Source organism: Streptopelia decaocto, assembly GCF_964273445.1.
Source record: "Streptopelia decaocto genome assembly, chromosome: 18".
Lineage (NCBI taxonomy): Eukaryota > Metazoa > Chordata > Aves > Columbiformes > Columbidae > Streptopelia > Streptopelia decaocto.
Window position 1 is genome coordinate 9,231,783 of NC_138673.1, and position 20,645 is coordinate 9,252,427.

The 20,645-nt window shown below is 42.2% G+C and overlaps 1 protein-coding gene across 5 annotated transcripts in view; it reads right to left on the reverse strand.

Moving 5' to 3' along the window:
• The window catches only part of BCAS3 (BCAS3 microtubule associated cell migration factor), a 282,822-nt gene that overhangs the window by 183,786 nt on the left and 78,391 nt on the right, over positions 1 to 20,645 (reverse strand). For 3 of the 5 annotated variants that reach the window (XM_082068829.1, XM_082068832.1, XM_082068830.1), the window contains exons 16-19: positions 13,921 to 14,071; positions 7,672 to 7,716; positions 1,295 to 1,419; positions 579 to 744 (exon numbers count right to left, since the gene is read on the reverse strand). In XM_082068829.1, coding sequence (XP_081924955.1) covers positions 579 to 744; positions 1,295 to 1,419; positions 7,672 to 7,716; positions 13,921 to 14,071 — 487 coding nt within the window. The remainder of the gene's footprint in view (positions 1 to 578; positions 745 to 1,294; positions 1,420 to 7,671; positions 7,717 to 13,920; positions 14,072 to 20,645) is intronic. The other 2 variants (XM_082068831.1, XM_082068833.1) reach the window with 1 other exon arrangement.

Here is a 20,645-nt window from a genome sequence, read left to right on the forward strand (position 1 = left end):
AATAATGGTCTAGAAGTCTGCGCTGTAATTTTAATTAGGGTGGGCCATTCCTAAATAGCTTGCTAAATCAAGTATTGATCAATCTAGTCCCGCCATAAGCAGCACTAAGGACTATAGGAGCCAAGAAAAATCGATAGAAAAATATTTTCAAACGTCAAAAGCACTGACAACACTTTCTCATCAATTTTTGTTCACTTTCTTCCACGTGTCAGGAATAATTTCTTCAGCTGTCTTAAGAAATACTACAACCTTCAGCTACTTCCAGCATAACTTGCCTAGTTCTTCGCAACCCTTCATCGTGGAAACCTCACTCGTGTCTAAGGGCAGAATTCTGTACTTAAACACTATCAAAAGAATTGTTTCTAGTCCTTATATAAAGAGCTAAATTACAATCTGTTCATTTAAAATCACCAATGGGTAAGGATCTCTGCTGATCTGTAAGCATGTCCACGTAGCTCCATGTCTACAGAAGCATTTAAATGGTTGTGTCCCAATCAGGCACGTAAGCACTGACGGAATTCTCCAAAAGCTTGCTGTAATAATAACGCTAATAATACAAAGTACAAGGAAGGTGGTACCTGACCAGCGTCCAGCTGGCTCTGGGGCACGTCACCATCTCCAGAGGGGTGTCGTCGCTGATCTTGGGAGCGGTGCTGAGCGGCCGCGGCTCCAACACGTGCTCCACCAGGCTGCCGTAACAGCTGATGATGTACAGCGACTCCACTACAAACTGCTTTGATTGATCTGTTGGCAAGCACAAAGAAAATCTTCTTGCAGAAACAGCAAAGATGTCTTGCCTTTATGTGACTGCAGTCAAGAAACGTGAGGCAAAAGAACCAAAAGGGCTGGAGAGACAGAGAAAATTGTGCAAAGAACAAAATTTGCCCCTTGTTTCAAGAAAGCTCTGAATATCTCCTGTAAGAATAAATGGAACAGAGTTTCTCAGCAAGGTGTGTTCACATTGCCACACATAGGTCTGTACAGTTGTTTTATTGAGCGTCTCACCTTTACCTTACAGCTTTTTCAGTGAAACTTCAAGCAGTATCTTTGGATTGAGCGATCAACGTTTGGTTTCTGTCATTATATCATAATAAAAGATCAATCATTTATCTCACTAACTAAAATTGTCCTCTTTACCAAAAATACCCCCACTACACTCCCAAAAATCATCATCACCACTGAGTTTAAGGAACAAAAATCTATAGTTAAACATCGTCAGCTCAGAAGTTACGGCAAAATGAGCAAATAGAGAATTTAACTGTAAATGCACCTCCTGTTTGTGTTATATACCAACCTTTTTCTCTTTTCAGACCAAGATTGTTTGCAAACCAGGACCTGGATGATCCGAAGATGGCGGCGACGCAGAATTCTCCTCCCACAGACTTGCTGGGTGAAATCTGGGGAGGTGGTTTGGATTTGCTTGAGGAAAGAACAAAATTGTGAAAGTTAATTCTCAAATATTAAGATGTGCCTTGCTTAGTAGTCATTCTAAGGCATTCATTCAGAAATGGTGAATATCTGCAGTTCCCATAGGATTTAGCATTTACAGATGCTTTTGTGTTTCTTGCTAACAGGCCCCAAATTCCCCTTGATTACTGAACTCATTAACTTGAACAACAGCACTGGCTCATAATGGAGAATTGGTTGGACTGTTTAAGAGGCCCAATATTGAACATTTGCATTCAATAGAAACAACTTCCAAAGTGAATAAAAACACTGAGAATTTTAAGTCCTTTGGGAATGAAAATGTAGATTCTGGGTCAGTCGTTCTAGGTGGTTGATATTTTCTGGCACTTTCCAAGGAAACCTCCAGCCCAGGGTGACGCTGATCAGCCGTCACTCAGCACAGCCCGGGTGCCATCGGAACCTCGGGGACACGTGTGACACGGGCAAGAGGGACACAGGGAACAACATGCGGGGGCACGAGGAAAGGGAAACAATGCACACGCTCACGGGTTAAAACAAAGCAGGAATGCTATCATGTAAAAAGATATTCAGATCCATCCTCCTCTGAAACACCACAAAGTGTGTGGAGCACAAATCGCAGTTTATGTTTCATTTAAACACCCTTTAGTGCTTGTCCTTACAGAACCTGATATGTAACAGGATGGTTTGTATCCACTCCAACCTGTTTCCAGAGCGTTACCCGTCTCCTCAGTCACCTGCCAACCCTTCCCTATGACAAAAGCTGTTGAGAAGCTCACACAGGATTCCTCCTTCTCCACATTCCCTTTTTTCCAGCCTTTTAAATTGGATTAATATGTATTTCTCTCTCTACATTATTTCACTGCTCCCTTCTCTTGCTACCTCTCCTTCCTTTCCTTTTTTCTTCTTTTAATTCCTTGTTCCACATTATATCAGCCTGTGATTACACCATCACATTAACTTGGTCATTTTTACGTAATGATCTTCATTTCTAAGAGTATGAGTGCATATATGTATGTGCTAACCAATTATTGCACGTATCGTGTTGGAATTAAGCATCAGAAAAGTATTCTTAAAGAGCAGAAAGCAATTTGAACAGTATGTATAATTATAATGGCACTTAACTCATATGACCCTTTTTTTGTTAATGAGAAATTATTTGTATACAGGTGAAGTGGTTCAACAGAATGAACCAATAGGGATATTAAAGCAAGAACAGATCATGGACCAACGTAACGTAAAAATAATATAAGAAAAGCAAGTTAAAGATAATTATTCTAGAAGCTGGGCTGCTCTACAACTCCTGCACCTCCAAACCCCGTGGTTTGGTCTCTTACAGCTCGGTCCTGATCTCACTGGAATAAACGGCACAACTCGCTCTGATCTCAAACGCCTCAGCTCCTTCCACAACTGGACACTACGGGACACGTGGAAAATACGACATGTGGTTACAAACATACAGTGTCCATCATTACTGCTATGCAACCTCAAACATTTTAAATGGCCTTCCACCTGAACTCACCTAACGGGGCAACTACTGCGTATCACCGGAAATGAGCTCATTTGTGGAAATGGGAGAAAAACTCAGTTTTCAGCCAGGTTTCTGGAGGGGATTTACAGAAAGTGTAACCGAGCTGCCCAACACCTTGTGCTGCGGTTCACTGCCAGTTCTCAGCTGGACTCGCTGGAGCACGGGGGGCTCAGCCAAAAATCACACCCTCACCAAACCCCCGTCACACCTTCTGTTTGGAAGGAAAAACCCCAAAAAAAACCCAAAAACCTTTTGAAAGGAATTCCATCCCACTGCTCAGAGTCAATGGAAAGACTCAGACAAACTTCCATGGCCTTAGACTGGTCCTGAAGCTCTTGGACATGCGGGAGAAGCTGGAACGTCCCAAAAAAACAACTGCAGTTTATAGTCAGTAACTCTGATATTGAGCCACCACAAAGCACTTAATATCCAACTGCTCAAACTCCAGCTCCAGATTACCAGGTTGGAAATCCACGTTCCAAAAAGTTCCTGGCTATAAATATATTACCATGCTTGCAGTGGTACTTCACGAGCTATGTTAGAATATATTATAATAGTTCAATTGATATTAATACACGGAAGTATTTACTAGCTGCTCAGAAAAATTCAGAATGGTTTTCTTTCACTTCGAAACAGCCAGCTGTCACACAAACAGTATTTTTAACCAGTTCTGTAATAAATTGTGTATTGATAACTATTTTTAGCTCTCACCTTCCAAATATTCACACACCAATATTCCCTCAGAAATTAAAATATGAATGTATCCACTAATTAGAGTCTTGTTACTTACTGATCTATATTTCAATCAATAAATGATTGTTTTTAATATAGAACAAGATTGTTCAGAAGGACAGTGTTACCCATCCATCAATCCAGAGCAAACTGTGAGTACGGACATGATTCAGCTGCATTCACTGGCTCTCATAAACTCTTGAAACCCGAGTCTTTCCACGCTATCCCAATGTTCTTAATATTCTGAATTTTTACTCAACACAATCTGAGGTTATTAAATTGGGAAAAAAAAAAGGGAGCAAATGCTGTTCTCAAATACAAACTGGAGTAAACTTCTGGAAATTTCTTTGATTTACAAAATCACAGTATCACAGGGATTGGAAGGGACCTGGAAAGCTCATCCAGTGCAATCCACCCATGGAGCAGGAACACCCAGATGAGGTTACACAGGAAGGTGTCCAGGCGGGTTGGAATGTCTGCAGAGAAGGAGACTCCACAACCCCCTGGGCAGCCTGGGCCAGTGTCTGTCACCCTCACTGAGAAGAAGTTTCTTCTCAAATTTAAGTGGAAGCTCTTGTGTTCCAGTTTGAACCCATTACCCCTTGTCCTATCATTGATTGTCACCGAGAAGAGCCTGGCTCCATCCTCCTGACACTCACCCTTTATATATCTGTAACACTCTTAGTCCCAAGACCTACACTCAACCCAATACAATTCTAAGCAACCTTCGAGGAAAAGGTCCAAGTTACGCTGTATTCGCACCATGTCTTTAAGGTGTACATCTTGCAGGGATGCATTGAAGTGTTGGTTTCAGTGCCAAAACATTTGCCCTTCGGGAATGATGTTTCATAGCCAGCAAGAGCAGACCTTGGAAAACAAGATTACTCATGTGGTTGAACTTAATCAAGACAAATAAAAAAAAAAAAAAAACACTAGCACATCATATTGGTTTAGACATAGTTCTGCAAAAACTGCTGAGATGTCAACAAGTCTATTCTGACAACCATTGTAACTCAGGAATCTTTCATTTTACCACCATTTTACTTCAGCCCTGAGTTTTCATCAATACATTCCAACTCAACTTTGTTTCTTTCAGGAAACCTCCAAAGCCCACTTATTTTCAGTAACAGTAATGCCATTAAGAAAATATATTCTCATGCCATTGTGATATTTTAACAACGTGAAAACTATAAATCCTCATTATTCTGTAGATGCAAACACCCTCTCAGCTTTATAAATGATAACAAAACAGTAATGCTGAAGGCAGGTGCTGAATGACTTGTTTCTGCTACGAACTCCTGCTCTTTACTTGCTCTTAGCCTGTCAGCACTTCATAAATTATTCCAAGAATTGAAATTAAAGCGCATTTGGCCTCACTTTTAAAAACGTTTAATTTAAAAGAATCTTCACCACACGCTAACTTTCAAGATTGTCGCATATTTTCACTGGAAGGGTTTGCGATGCAGGAAGAAGTGCAGGGCTTTGGGAATCAACACTGAAACCAAGCAAGTGATGCTAATGGAACCAGAACACCCACCCTTAGGATTTCTGTCCCCCATGAGAAACAACCGCTCTGGATTTGAGAGCCAAGTGGGATAAAGAGTCGTGTTCTCCTTCCCGGCTGGGTCTCCCAACTGTGTAACTACACCAGCAACTCCAGGACACACAGTTGTATCTGTATCTACGGCAGGACTACAGGAGTAATTAAAACCCCTTTTAATGACATAGTTCTTGTTCAGCACCTCAACTGAAGCCAATATTCGTGTCATTTGTTACCAACCACTGACATTCACCTTCCCCAGCTGAAGGGAATGACAATGTCACCCACTAAAGTCAAGTTAAAGCCAAATACCACCATACTTGGGGAAATGTGTGTTGTTGATACGAATTCACTATTCTACCAGAATTTTGGAGGATTATTTCCATTATAAATGGAGGAGCACTGTGATGCAGATATATATGTGTCCAAAGAAAAACAGACATAAACATTTTCCACTGAAATGGCACAAAAAGTGGTGGGAGCGAAAAAAAAGAAGAAAATGCAGTTTGCAAAGACTGAGAATCACACAGTGATTTTATATTCCCAACAAAGAGGCTTCAAATCCATCAGATTCACAAACCCTAAAGCCCTTATCCACAACTCCACAGCTAAACCCACCGAAATGGAAACATAGATGATTGCTGAAGGTAAAAGTTTCACCGAGACTATATAAGCAGCAGCAAGAGAAAAATACTGCACGGAATTTGCAATTGCACAGGCAATTACTGAAAAAGTATATCTGCCTCAAAATACATAAATTTCAATCAATTTATCACCGTGCCTTAAACAAGAAAACAAAGGCATGTTTCCAGCTGCCAAATGATGAAAACAGCAAGAAAAGGCAGGAGAGGCAATGGTAGGCTCCTTTATTCACCAGGCAGCAACTGTCAAATCTCCATCCATTTTGTTTACACAATTTTAGGTCTCATTAAGACCTTAATGGAAACAACATGATTTCTTCCCCCACCCAAAGCGTGTTTTTTATCTGCATTTCTCTGCAGGCCAGCAAAGCCCATATTTCTGAGCTAGCACTGGCACTAAACAAACCACAAAAGAGTCTTGTGAAAGACAGGCAACAATTTTTGAGTCTATTTCGTATATTCTCCTCTTTAATCTAAGCCTTTTAATCTTGTCTCAATCGAAAACCATTTCTGGTTGACAAGCGTCTCCACTGCTCTGTGCAGAGACCGACACGTCCATTTCTAAGACAAAACCCATTTGCAAAACTCTCCATCCAGGGCCCTTGTTCTTCTTAGATCACGAAATTCCCAAGTGCTGTGTAAAATACATCTAGAAATATTCTGAGAACTACTGCAGTGAACAGGTATTTTCTAGGAATAAGGCACTGTCACCTTCTTTTCTTTAGGGTTATATTTAGTGCTTTGCTTTCCCAGCTTTGGTTTAGCTCCTGCTTAACAACCCTGCGTCCTAATGGAGCTCCCAGGACGTTCCTTCTGCTGCAGACAGAGACACAGGGGGTGATACACGGGGAACAAACTGTGAGTGGTAGGAACAAGAGCCACACACAAATATTCTAACGGATATGGATAGATACAGCTAACAAGTGTCTTAGCTAGACTTAAAATTAAAAACAAACAAACAAAACCCCAATAAAACAACACAAAAGCCACGCACAACCCCCCCAACAACAACAACTAATAAAAAATATCTATCTGTATCTCCTAGCTGAAAGTTTCTACATTTTCCAAGTTGCAAGATGTCCAAACTTCTTCCATTCTTGCTGCCTGGCCCCCACTGGTAGCACTATGTGCATCCTGAACCAAGCTCCAACACACCAACACTTGTTTACATCTGCTTTCTTCTGTCTCTATTTTTGTAACATGCTGCAAGTTTACATATTAAAACCAAAATCCCTTTGTATTTCTACCTCGTATATCCTGATTTTAACAGAACTGTGGTTTATTTTTTCCCGCAGTGTGATAAGCTTGTTTTATTATGATTCTGCAGTGCCCATTTTACTTGCTTCATCTCTCTTCCTGCAGCACTTTGCTCACTGCTGATCTGGCTCATTTTCAAGAGGCCATCACTGATGGTTTCTGTCCGTAAGCAACTCAGCGCTACAGTAATAAAGGAAGCTATAGAGGAAAAATAGAGCATTGCTTTGGAAAGATATTGTCATAATTTTTGTCCACTGGAAAATAATTCATTTTCTCAACTTCTCTGCTACTTAAAAATTAAATACCCTCTAAAAATTAAAAGAGAAAAAAACAAAAGCGAATGCATTTCTTTGACAATGCTTGATGGTGAACACACATCCATAGTTGAAAAGTGAAGTTATGCAGTGCTTCCACCTATGGATCAGCCATGCAAGCAAACGAATAAAAAAAGAGAAATCCCAAATTAAAAAGTCTAAGCACAGAGTTATTTTCAGTGAGGACAGCAAATGAATTATAGGCATGCTGGGTTCGAACCGGGAACTCACCATGGAGCTTTTATGGAAAAACATCCTGCTCCAAACAGGTAAGGTCTTCACGTAAAGGGGAAAAATGCACAGAAATTAGATGAGAACTCAATTACCAACAAGTACACTGTATATCATGCTATTCAGATTTATGCAGAAGGTAAACAAAAGAGTTTTTTATCACCGTTCATGATGCCCTGAAAGAAACGAGACCTTGAATTAACCAACATGCTGATGCTCACGGAACGGCCCCCGGACAACGCAAACCCACGGGAGGGACGCGAACCCCGGGCCTGAGGTCGGGCACAGCTCAGGTCTCCTGAAACCTGCCGACAGCCTTCAACGGACAATACAGGCAGAACTCGGAGAAAAAGGCAATTAGCATCAAAAGCAACAAATAGGTGGGTGTTTGCTCTGAAACACTGAAGGTCTGAGCGGGACGGTTCTAGAAATGGACTGAAAAGAGGCAAGTCCTACAGAAAAACAAGCACAGGTACAAGCACGAGCTTTTCCAGGAACTGACTCAGCCCTTTTCCCGGGACAGAAACACACTATTTAATTAAAATTCTTTTATGACACAGCAATCATATTCCCCCACCTGCAAGCTTGCACTGAATGTGGGCAAGAGAACCCTCGGCTATTGCAGATTTATTTGATGTCATTAATATGATCCGCAGAGTCACCACACTCCGTCCCTGAGCTGAACACCATTCTAACGGCTCCAGAGAAGATCAGCCCGTTGCACCGTTGAGATATTTCATGGAAAGGTGAGTCTTCTACATAATCCATAGCCAATATCATTTAAAACCTAGAACCTGTCTAGTGTCAGTGTGGAGAGCCATGGGCGAGCGGTCCAATCTGACTGGGAGCTTAGAATTTCTCATTTATGATCCTGGATGTTTTGGCAAATCCCCTTTTCCCCTCTCTGCCTCAGTTTCTCTGTCGGCAAGAAGGAGGTAAATGACATTTAGCTGAGCTCATTAGAATATTTCAGAAGATAACAAAGGCCTTGTTTTAAATCTTTTTGCACAACATACTAGGCTGACCTGATTACTTACTATTTTGACCTGATACTATGTTGACCTGATAACAAATTATCTCTGTTTTAATTACAAATTGACCCAGGTGGATACGTGCTTCAACGGAAGGCTTTGTTTGTTTTTAATGTATCATGAAGTAAATGTAATTGGATGTCACAAGACTACACTAGAGTCTCAAAAGGCGTGCGAGGCAAACCGCCACTCCCTCCATCCTCACGAGACCTCGTTTCTTTTCAGATGACCGTTTTTTCTCCCTATGATATTTATATAAGCTATTGGTTTTGGCTATTTCCTTCGCACAGTGCGGACGGTTCACTAACTGAGAGAGAGGGGGATGTAGGGATAAGAACCCAGCCCTGAAGAGACAGCAGCAGATGGGCTGCGCTGGGCGACAGCACCAGAGCGACGCCGCGAAAACCCACAGCGAGGGAGCCGTTCCCCAGGAGAACCGCGGCATGAGGCTGATTTACCACTCCAAACCCCAACAGAAACCTCGCGGCTGATTCTGAGCTTCGGCAAAAAATGGAAACATCCTTTGATTTTGTGTTATCGTGTTTAGTAAAAACTACTTGAGCTTTCAATAAGCTGCACCATAGCCACCGACTCGAACCCTCATCACTCTGTGCTGCCTTAGTGAGAATCCTTTCATAACTAGTGACATCTGAACAAAGTTTAATGCGGATAAAGGTATTTTGTATCAATTACAAATCATTACAACAGTTGCTTTATTACGAAAATGTATTATAAAAGCTAAAGGTGACCCAAAACCAAGTGAGCAATGGGCTGGAATGTCTGGGTGCAGCACGCAGGAGAGCTGCCCTGCCTCTGTATTCTTTACCTTCAGTTTTTCATTTTTTTCTTGACTTTTTTAGTTGCTTCTTCCTACTTGATTGTATCATGACATCATAACTTTGTACTCCCTGTTTTTGCTTGCTTCAGTAGTAGAACCTGGGCTAAATTAAGCTCTCTGAATCAAAACCAAAACAAATGGGTATCAGAGATATTCAGCACCTATAATATAAAGACACTAAAATGATAAAATTGCATCAGACACTTCAGGTCCTTTCCCCCTTCCCTGTTGGGGGTGGAATGAGGGATGGGATGAAGAATGGATAGAGTTCCCCGTTTAAAAACACACTCTCTAAATCTTTTGGATGGAAAAAAAAACCCAAAACAACCGGTTTTATTCCTTCACCTACATAGTACTTTGGATGTCTCTGTTTTGACAAGACCCAACTAATGCAGGTTCCATCCTGGTGTCACTAGAGCTGTAATGAATCTGAGCATGAAGTATGATACAAATATAACAACCACATCCCTGGAGAAAGAGAAAACAAGTGCTGCTGTCTCAGAAGCCAACTTTGACAAGAGTTTTTCTTTTGGGGCAATTATTGTATCTTTTATTTCCCTCCTTCTTATTAGAGCTCGTCTGTGTCCCCACATTCTTCCAAAGGGGAAACTCACTCCAACTCAAGCCACAAGCACAAGGAACGTTTACAGAGCTATTGCAAAGCACAAAGCTGTCTTCAACACCCCTGATTCACGGCCGGTTATAGAGCAGCATGAGACAGATCGTACAGTTCCTCCCCTTTCAAATCTATAAGCTCTTTGTGAACGAGCAATGAATTAACCCATTCACCAGACTTGAGAAGGAACTCAGCATTACTATTAAAATTTTGAGAGGGAAACTGAGGCACAGATATAGAAAGACTTATTAAATCTAGCTTTTTTTACTGTCTTACGCCCCCTAAGCTTTAAAGCTTAAGACACCTCCCTACTCATCAGTGTTGGAGCCCCTTTGGGAAAACCTGTCTGTCCCTTGGCATGTGCTGACAGCACGAGTGCGGGAAAGCGACTCAATGGGATGACAAAATACAGGGACAAAACCAAAGCGGCTTGTGGAGGTGCAGGAATCACAATGAGAGACCTGAACAAGCAAAGGAAGAAGCCGAGGGCAGGGAACAAAGACACGAGCGGGACGGTAACGCTGGGAGGTACCGAGCGCTGAGACCTGAGTCTCGCTCAGAATAAGGGAGTTTAATGACTGATCGGAAAATGTTCCAAACCCCACAAGTTTGAATGAGGAAAAAAAAGCATCTGTGATGAGCAGCGCACAATGACACAACCCCAGATTCTGGGCTTTCATTCCCATAGGGCTCCAGCAAACACTTTTAAAAATTTACTGCCATTCCACTTGTCAAGTAAAATGACGCGCTCTGCAGCTCTGCTTGAGACAGACGGTATTAAGAGCACCGATCAGTCCTTTCAGTACCTGAAAAATATTTTGCTGTCCTGGAGACGAGCAGAAAAAAAAACACAAAAAACCCCCCACAACTTGATTTTTTGGTTAAGAAAATCCACAAAAATTTAATTAAGATGTCTGGTATTAAAAAGGCTTTTGATATGTTAATAGCAAACTGACAAATCCAGAACTGCTGATTATATGGTATTCTTTCAGTCTTGCTTTCGACTTGTAGAAATGTATTGCGAGAGATAAAATGTTTAATTCTTTAAAAGCAGGGGATGTGCTCTGAGGGGCTGGAAAACCCGCCGGAGAGCGAGTCCGTGTCCCGGGATCGCTGCGCGAGCACACGGTTCAGCAGCTGCTCCCGCGGGATCCTCGTTCCCCGCAGCGGCGCTCGGAGGTGCTGCCCGCGTAGGTGTAAATACATCTGTCCGCTGCCATTCGCCGCGATTCGCGCCTCCCACACTTCCAGGGAGAGGCAGATGGTCCCTGTCCTGTCTAAATATTACACTGTACAGACTCACATCGCTATGTGTTTCGAGAAATATGAGGGCAGATGTTAAATATGTTAAACACACGCTTTGCCCCCTGGAGGTTTAAGTTAAGGCTGCTGTCTCAATTTGGTCATTTTAGGCACGCCAGGCTTCTCGGATCCCAGGCATTCCTCTGAAATCCCTGCTTTCAAACGCGGCTTTTCATGTTAATTTTGTGTACTTTCATCCAATTTCTTGGACGTAGAACAAATGAAGGAAGCGCTCAGCTTCGCATCACACATCTACGCGGGGTTCGCTGAAAATGATGATCCTCATTCATGAAAACTCTATTTACACAGCGGGGTATTTCCCATGACGGTGGTTTTCCCCCTTACATAAGCCTCACTAATACTTTAAATTTAATTAGTTTTAAAAATTACACAAAATAATAGGACAGGGACAGTTCATGAACAGTCTGATTTACTTAAAGAAAACTATGATTATGAGCACTCTCTGAATATGTTCATGATATTTAAGAATAAAACATTAAATAAAATAATGTGGATTTATTCAATTTGCAACAGTTGTAGGCAAGTTTGCTGGTATCAGCCCAGCATTAAGGAAACAGCCTTTGTAAAGGCCGCTGTGTGAATTACTATTGTAAAGCAAGCGATTTTTCCAAAGCATCATCCTGGGCACCGCTCAACCCACCTCACCTTCCCCCGGCAGAGCCTCAGGTGGCTTCTCATTTCCTTTCTGTCTTGTCCCTCCTAGTTCTAAGTGTCTATTCAACTTGTAGGACCAATAGAGCCCAGAATAACATTTCTGTCCTTCTCCGACTGTCCACTTTGAGTGGCCTTCTTGATATTTTCCCTGTGTCAAGAGGGACAAGAGCTGTAATTCCTGCACACCCTCCTCTCCCTGCTCCTGCCTCCCCTCCCGTCCTCGGCCCCGACCACACTTCTCTATACTTGCAAAATTCACCCCATTGCTGGCACAATCTTTGTCCCTAACCTGCGCTTAAATGGTAAGCAGGAAATAAACAAGCAAAAATAAGTAATTAAAATGTAGGTGTGGAAGAAGTTAAACCACATCACCGCCCTCATGCTGTTTCTTTGCTGTTTCATAAGTTCCATTCACAATTTTCTATGAAGCTCAGGAACTGATGTGCAGAGAGCAACTGTGTGTTTGCAGCTCAGCATTTGGCTCAACAAGCCGCATGAAATTCCTGTTTCCAGCAGTGAGAACAGGACTGGATTGGTAGATAGACATGTACATAGACACACGTATATATGCGAATACATATACAGCCTTCAGATCATCGCCATGCATATTTAGTGCACTAAACAAAGCAATAACACATTTTACAGGGTGTCCTGAACGCTCAAGCACGGAATATGGGAATTACTCAGGGAGAGGGGGAACGTCTATGAGCTCTCGCCTGAAATATCGTTCCTGGTTCACAAAACACAAGGTAAAATTCACCTCCCTGTCGGGGTTTGAGCAAGAAAGCACCGAAGCGAGCGAGACAGCGCCTGCACCCGTCTGCCAACACGGGGAAAATGGTATGAACCTGTAGGACTCGCAACTGTTTCAACCAACCACATGCCATACACGATCTATTTTTCTTAAAAATGTTAAAGCAATCTGTAAATTAATTTTTAACTAGAAAATATTCAGGGATTTGAACAACAAAAAGGTGAGAGGGAAATATATATATATATATATATATATATATATATATATATATATAAAAAAAATAATCAGCCAGTGGCTTTATGCATTAATCGCAAAAAAGATTCGAAATTTAGCAAGAGAAAAATATCAACTGCTGAACAGTATCAATTTACTTAAAATTGTTTAGAGAGCTCACAAAATCTTCTTAGTTATTACAACGTAGATGTATTTAGCAGAGATATTTTGAAGTGCTTTATCGTGGCACAGGGAGAAGTACCAAAGTGCAGCTGGCTCCGGAATGGAAGTCCACACGTGAGTCTCATAGTACAGAGCAGGCACTTCAGAGGAAAAATAAGGTCAAGAAAACAGCGGGATTAAGTTTGCTCTTTCTACTCAACCTGGCTTACTGGCTTTCCATTTCTGATAGGCAAAAATAATTTCTGCTTGAAAAGTTTGGAAATCAAAATAAACAAATGTACTAGAAAAAAAAGGCAAAACCATAACTTATTCTGATTGAATACAGCTCTGCTTGTGTTCCATACCAGTTCCGGGTGTGAAACTTCTGCTGTCAGCGTACAGTATTTCCCATATGGCAGACTGCACGGGAACGACCCACCCAAACGAATCCTCCTCAGTTTTGAGACATTTGTTTTCAGGTTTTGTTTACTTATCTGATGCTGCTTTTCTTGTCTCCTCTTCCCCCCACCCCCATTCTGTTGCCATTAAATGACACGGAGCGAAATTAAAAGAATAAAACTAAGCACCACTAGTAACACGAATTATTTGCAGATTAGTAATAACGAACGTTAAGAAAGGTTAGTGCAGAGACACTCACCCTGTGCGCTTGGTGATGGTCCCCAGAGTCATTGGCTGCTTGATCTGAGCGAGAGGCAGCACCACGGTCAGACTTGGAAGGGGCAGCAGTCGAGGGTTCCCAGGATTATTGTTCGTGAAGTTATTGTAAGTGTCTTGGCTGTTCAATTTACCTTGATGGGATAGAGACGTAATAAAACACATTACTGGAATTTTTTCCTCCATTTATCATCTCTAACGACTACTTGAGATAAGCCTCTTGCAAGCAAAAACATATCAAAAACTTATCTTTAAAAGTCATCTCCAGGTAAAAAACAAACGACAATGGAAGCAGCAAATAACTCTATATATGTGGTTAAGATCTTGCATGGAAGGGAAATGATTCATGCTGCTGCTGCTTGCCTGACAGTTCTGTGCCCCTAAAAGTTTCCAAGTTCAATTTGACGACCAAGCTCTGGATTCCAATTCTCTATTTAAAAACAAAAATAATATCTGGAAGGGAACTATTTTCCTGAGGTACCACATACAGTGTTGGTAACTGAAAGTCCCAAAAAGGTCGCTTCTGTTGTCGCTACGGTTAAAGGCACAAATAAGAGTAATCTGCTCAACTCAGCCTGGAGGAAAATCACAAGAAACTATATATATAAAAAAAAAAGCCAAGCTACATGTAAAAATTACAAAAGTATCAAAAGAAGCAACAAACCTTATGTTCATTGAGAAAAGAAGAAAACAAAGTGTAGGTACTTCAAAAAGGAAGGGGAAAACCTAACAAAATGATCCCACCAACCCTAAATTTAGCTTGTTTCAAAGAGGCCTGAGCTGGATTTGCGCCCAGTCCAGATACGCTTTCTTACTTTCTGCATCATTCTGTAGTCACAACCTTTCATTTTTCAGTTAGAAAAGGAAACTAGCTACAAATTTCATGGACGGCAAAGAAAGAAACGTGAAGAAACCAAAGAAAGAAGTTAAACAAAAAAAGGGGCCAGTCTGTTTCTAACAGAATCTAAAGTACTTAAAACAGACAAGCAACCATGAATTAAAAGGTTTAGATCATTAACTTGTTTTTCTGTGTTCCTATAATGCTGTGAAACGCTGGCTTTGTTCTTAATCAAAAGGGAGCCATATTGGGAATTAGGTTCCTAAACAACCGATGCATTCTACAGAGATATTATACAAATCCCAGGCCAAATCCATACGAGCTGACTGAAGAGCAGGCGCCTTTTTTCAAGGAAGAAAAACAGCACAGAAAAGGGTTTCTCACAGGAAGCTGCCTGAAAAGCCTTAATGGTACTTCAGATGGATTGAAAATAGGAAAAGGAAGGCGGAAAAATCTTAATGAATGTCTCATCATCCTAAAGACACTCAATGCTTCCTTTACTCTTCTTTTAATACTATATAACTGTAAGCTTAGGGGTTTTATTTGTTTTTTCTCCAAAGTCCAGAGACCTCTGCATCTTAGAAAAGCACAATAACAAAAATGATGAAATTACAAAGTGTGTTTTGTGTTAAGTATCCGCCCCGAACATTGGTCAATACATTTTAAGAGAAATAGCAAGGCTTTAATGAATAACAAGCCTATTCAAGCCTCAGAGAGCAGATTTCACTAATAGCAATTTTCCTGCACCAACTCGGAGTAAAAAGAAACAGGAAAGGGGGAAAAATATTAAAAAAGAGCTCAGTTTTAAATTCAGACTGAGATGCGATTTATTTTTTTTAAGATTAGTTTCATAACGCATTCTTGGTTCTTGCAGAAAGGAGTGTGAATGCTTTTCTGCATTATTGTCTAATTAGTTACTGTTGCATGTAATCAAGGCCGCTCTGCAAGTCTCTCGCTCTCCTGTGTTCCCCCTGAGCCACGGCGGCCACAGAGGGGGCTCCAAATGCCTGTAATTTGTTTTCTTTTACTTGTTAGGAATATAATGATTAACTATGAACTACTGAACCAAATGACTGTGTTGTAACAGTCTCTCTCGAGCCACATTTAATTACTCAGTGCCCTCTGCTCCCAACGCCGGGGAGTTTTCCATATGCAAAACCTTCCGTTGATTCAATAGAATATTTGCATGCAGAGAAATGAGGCATTTACACGTCCTTCCTACGCAAGGATGAGCTGCTCTATTTCCATACAAGTTGAGGAATCCCGAGGCACTTAAGGATTCTCACGGAACTGCAGCATTAAGCCATCACTTAAGAGTTTTTTATTAATTGTAGCAACAACATCCTACAAATTTTTAGGCTCAGCGTTGCTTGCTGAGACACAAAGTCCCATCAGCGCGGCCTCAGGACCCGTTTGCTCAAAATCTGCAACAAAACTGCCATCATCCACCCAAAACACGAGCCACATGTTATCCCACAAATACTCGAAGGGAAAATGGATCGAGGATAAAAGTGAAGAAAGAAAACAACAATGGGCTTTGTTGTCAGGCAGAGGGGCCTATTCCCAAACCAGCCATCACTAACGGCCTCGCTGCCACCGCCGAGAAAGGGGAGGCCCGAAAGCGCCGGACAAAAGAAATCCCAGCAGACAAAGAAATAACAAATTAAATGCGCCATTATAAAACACAGATGCTACAAGGAAAATAAACTTCACAAGATTTACTGGGTTTTGACAAAGCTGGATGTCTGTGGAAAAGACATCAGGAGCGGCTCCCAGGTCCGGCCTGGCCGCGCTCCCCGTCACCCGCCGCCAACCGCCGTTGTGAAGTTATCGATGGCTACAAGTTTTATTTATGATTATTTTCTTTACAACTACGGCTAAACCTATACGATACCCTTCAGGGATGAACGCAAGATTTAAACATTGGATCAAATCACACATTTCTGAGTTTTCAAAATGTATTTTTGGATATGAAAGGGAAATGTGCCAGACTTGGTAGCTTGTGACAGTGGATAAAAATATTCAGTAATTGAAAGGAATTGGTACAGTAAAATTGTCCTCTTCCCACCAGCTTAGAGCCTTGATGAATTCAGAACTAAGGTGCGATCCAGCACTTCTCGGTGTCATAATAAAATGATTCTACGCTGATGATTTTTTCCAGTTTTCTTTCATTACTCCCATACAAAAAGCTTAGTAATGCGGTGTTATTAGCATTCAGACCCCACTTGATCAGCATTTATATCTCACAGTATTTAACAGGCTGCATTTCAAAGTGTGCCACGTAGTCTAGTGACATTAACACTACATATAAAAATCTTTAATTTGGTAAATAAAAAGGCAGTAACTCCAGGCTACACAATCATGGGCAGGCCGAGTTACACAAAAATGAACTGTGTTTGGCCATTATTTCTGTTCAGTGCAATACTGAAGATTCCTCAACTAAACAGTCACCAATCGTCTAACGCAAGGGAAATAAAATCATTTCAGACCGGCAGACAGAAAAGGGCAGGAAAAACAGAAGTGTCATGGATGTGGCGGTTTATTTTTGCTGTGCTTTTTATCCAATACACAAAGTTTCCTGGATGAGAATGGAAAGCTTCCCAGCTTCAGTTCCAAGACTTTCACCCTGGTTTCTGACCTTTTCTCAGTCATGTTCCGGTATGATCTGTAATGGGCTGCAGTCGAAGAGGAAACAGCGGCGCCCTGGTGAGAATCGCTGCCTTGTGACCCGAGCGGAGAACCCGCGCTGGACACGCACCCAGCACCGCGACTGCCGGTTACTGCCCAAGCGCCGCTTTTCTTGTACCTTTTGTCTTGTTCAGTGAAACATGTTTTATCTTCCTTCGCAAAACATCGCACATTTTCCTAGAAAAAGTCAGGAATCTAATTGTTTTAGTTAGTGATCGCTTCTAAACTAAAGTTGCGTTGCAATTTCCTTGAATTGTATCCTACCCAATTTAGCCTCAGTTCACACTTTAACCCTAAATATTTGCAATACAACCAGATCCATTGAAGAAAATTATGTATTAGCTACAGCATGTATGCACATATCATCTAGCAAATTTTTCTCTCAGCTAAACTGGTTCAGGTCCAAAACTTATCACAAACTCGATCCCATTGAAATGCACGGGAGAAAATAACGCAGTTATTTAAAACCGCTCGATCCTGAACCTTCTGAAATACAGCTACACTAAGTCTCATTATTACCCTAAGAAAGCAGAACTTCCGCTGTGCATCCAGGAGGGCACGTGGTGGGTAGAACAGAGAAGGAACCACCGTGACCCCTTTGCCACCCGTCACCTCTACCTGGCCAAAGATGGATTAGGAAAGACCAGTTCAAACCTCGAGCTGGGGTTTGAACCTGTCATTTACTTCAAGAACCAGTGATGTACGGCTGGCCATTTCGCCTCCCTCCATGTGTATTAATTCTTTTGCCTGCATGGAAAAGAAATGACATTGACCGTGCAGGGGAATCAAAAAGGAGAAGCAGCCGCTTCAGCCAGAGCCCAGATACCACGGCCCCTCTTGCCAGCAGCCGCAGGGACATCCACAGGGTAAAAAATCCCTCCTTCAAAATCTGACACAAATATCTGCTGCTTCCCTTGCTGCTTCCCCTCCTCATTTTGGACAGATACCAGTCTGCTGTGCTAAAGTTCCTCAAAGAGCTGCACGGTGCCTTTTTCCTTGGAAAACAACCCCTCCACCACCACGCACACAACCCTTGCCTAATCATCATCTTTCGAGGTCGATTTAACTAAAAATATTGTTGGTGCAAAGCTCAAGTCCATTTATGGGCAAAACTCTCCTTGAAGACACAACAGCACCACAAGTTGGTTTCCAGATGTTGGCTCCGGGCTTAGCACAGCCATAACACGGCAGCAGCAACACTTGGGCTGGTTTCCACTGATGGTTACCAGCAAAACCACCCAACGTGGCCTTTCTGCTCTTAGATCACCTCCCATGAACGGCAGCCACAGGCAGCGAGGGGTCCAAACATCACCATATCTGCACCAGACCTTGCACCTTCAACGCTTCACGAGTTAAAAAGCTGCATGATTAGTCTCTTGTAACTACTACAGGTGTAGTTATGGAGTATTTTGTGAACCAGCGGGAAGGTGCAATGCCAGGCCAGCCCTGGAGAAGAAGCTGTGGCTGGAGCCACCACATCCCTGAACTGTTGCAAACTCTTCCAGGACTGGGCTACGTGAGCTCCAACTTCACGCTCCACTAACCTGGTTACTGTACAAGCAGCTTCCAGGTGCCGGGTAGAGATTCTGTTACTCCAGTTTCTTGCACACGGGAATTTTACTAACAGGAACAATGATGAAGCGCTTGAGAAAAGCAGTATGTAGGATTACTGCCCCTTGTCATGTCTATCAGTCATAATTCATATCAACACAGCTTTCAGCTCAAAGCTTTCTTTCAGGGATGACTCTGAGTCGCTGCAGCATTGTGAAATGTGGAAAATCTGGGCATCTCAGACTTCTCTTCCAAATGATACGAATAAAATCATCATTATGTACCCTTTATTTTTTTTAATTAGGACAACAGAGTCAGAATAACTGGTCAGCTTGGTTAGAAACTGCACAATGACTCGTCTGGGAATTTCGGAAGGACACCTCTGTGTGCAGCTGTGTTGGGTGAGGAGATAGGGACAGTTTAATAGCAGCTCCTTCCCCAAAGGGCTCAGAATTTATATGGACGATAAACTACATGTTAATACATTCGGGGTTTTTTTTTACCTACGCCTTTATTTCGCTTCCTCTGGCTGCAACAATTTGCTCAAACATTTTAGCATCCGAATTCAACCCAGGTTGAACACACAGTATTTATCGCAAGATATGCAAAAAAAATAAAAGTGCCTTGAGAACCACTACATATGAGAAGTTGATAATAATATCCATGGATAATGATAATAAATGGCTTGTCTGAGACACCCCCAGAACAGGAACCGGAGCAGAGCGCAGCGATCTCTGCGCTCCCGCCCGCCGCACCCCTCGGCTGCTCGGCTCTTTTCCCCATGACCGCTCAGGATGTTTTCTGGCTCTGTGACAGCATCGGGACTCAGGTCATGAGAAGTGTCAAAGATGCATTTCCTTGAGATGGGAAAAAGCAACAGATTTTAACAGCCCACAAAGACTAAGCAAAAAAGAATAAGCCCAATCAGCATGTTTAAGGGTAAAGATAAACCTTTTAAAAGATACAAGTATATTTTATTTCCAATCTTAATGCTTACGTTTCTTTCCGTAAAGTGTTTACGTTTTTCAGGCTACCAAAAATGCACAGTTGATTTAAATGCCTTACTTAAGAATAATAAACTCCAAGACAACAGGAGCAGCAGCATTTACTGCGCAATCAATCACGGATCCCATACGTGGGGGCTCCCCCCGGACACCCCATGCTGGGGCAGCACAAGGTGTTTGGGCCCGAGCTCAGCAGGTCCAGCAGACAGAGCGATTGTTCCTTCCCTGGCTGGTTACGACCACAGACCTTCACATGCTTCCACCTTCCCTCTTGCTTGTCATACAACACCCTCCACACTTGAACCTCCTCCTTCCGCTGATATGGTCTCTTGAAAAACTCTAGCTTCTACTTTCTCGCCTTCTGATCCAACCTGGCACGGGCTCGTATCAGGTGAGCAAAGCTACTTTTTGTCATTTCGCTGATGGCAGCTCCCTCGAGCCACTTACATTCCTTGACCCACCAACAAATTTCTGGAGCGCGCTGTCCCCCCTGTGCCAAACCCCTCGGATCCTCCTCCCGACCCCATCCCAGCCTTTCCCCTTCTGTGCTTTGGACACCAACATCACCCAGAAAACTCCTCCTTCCCTCAGCGAGCAGCTCTTCTCAGCTGGCTCCTCATTTCAAAG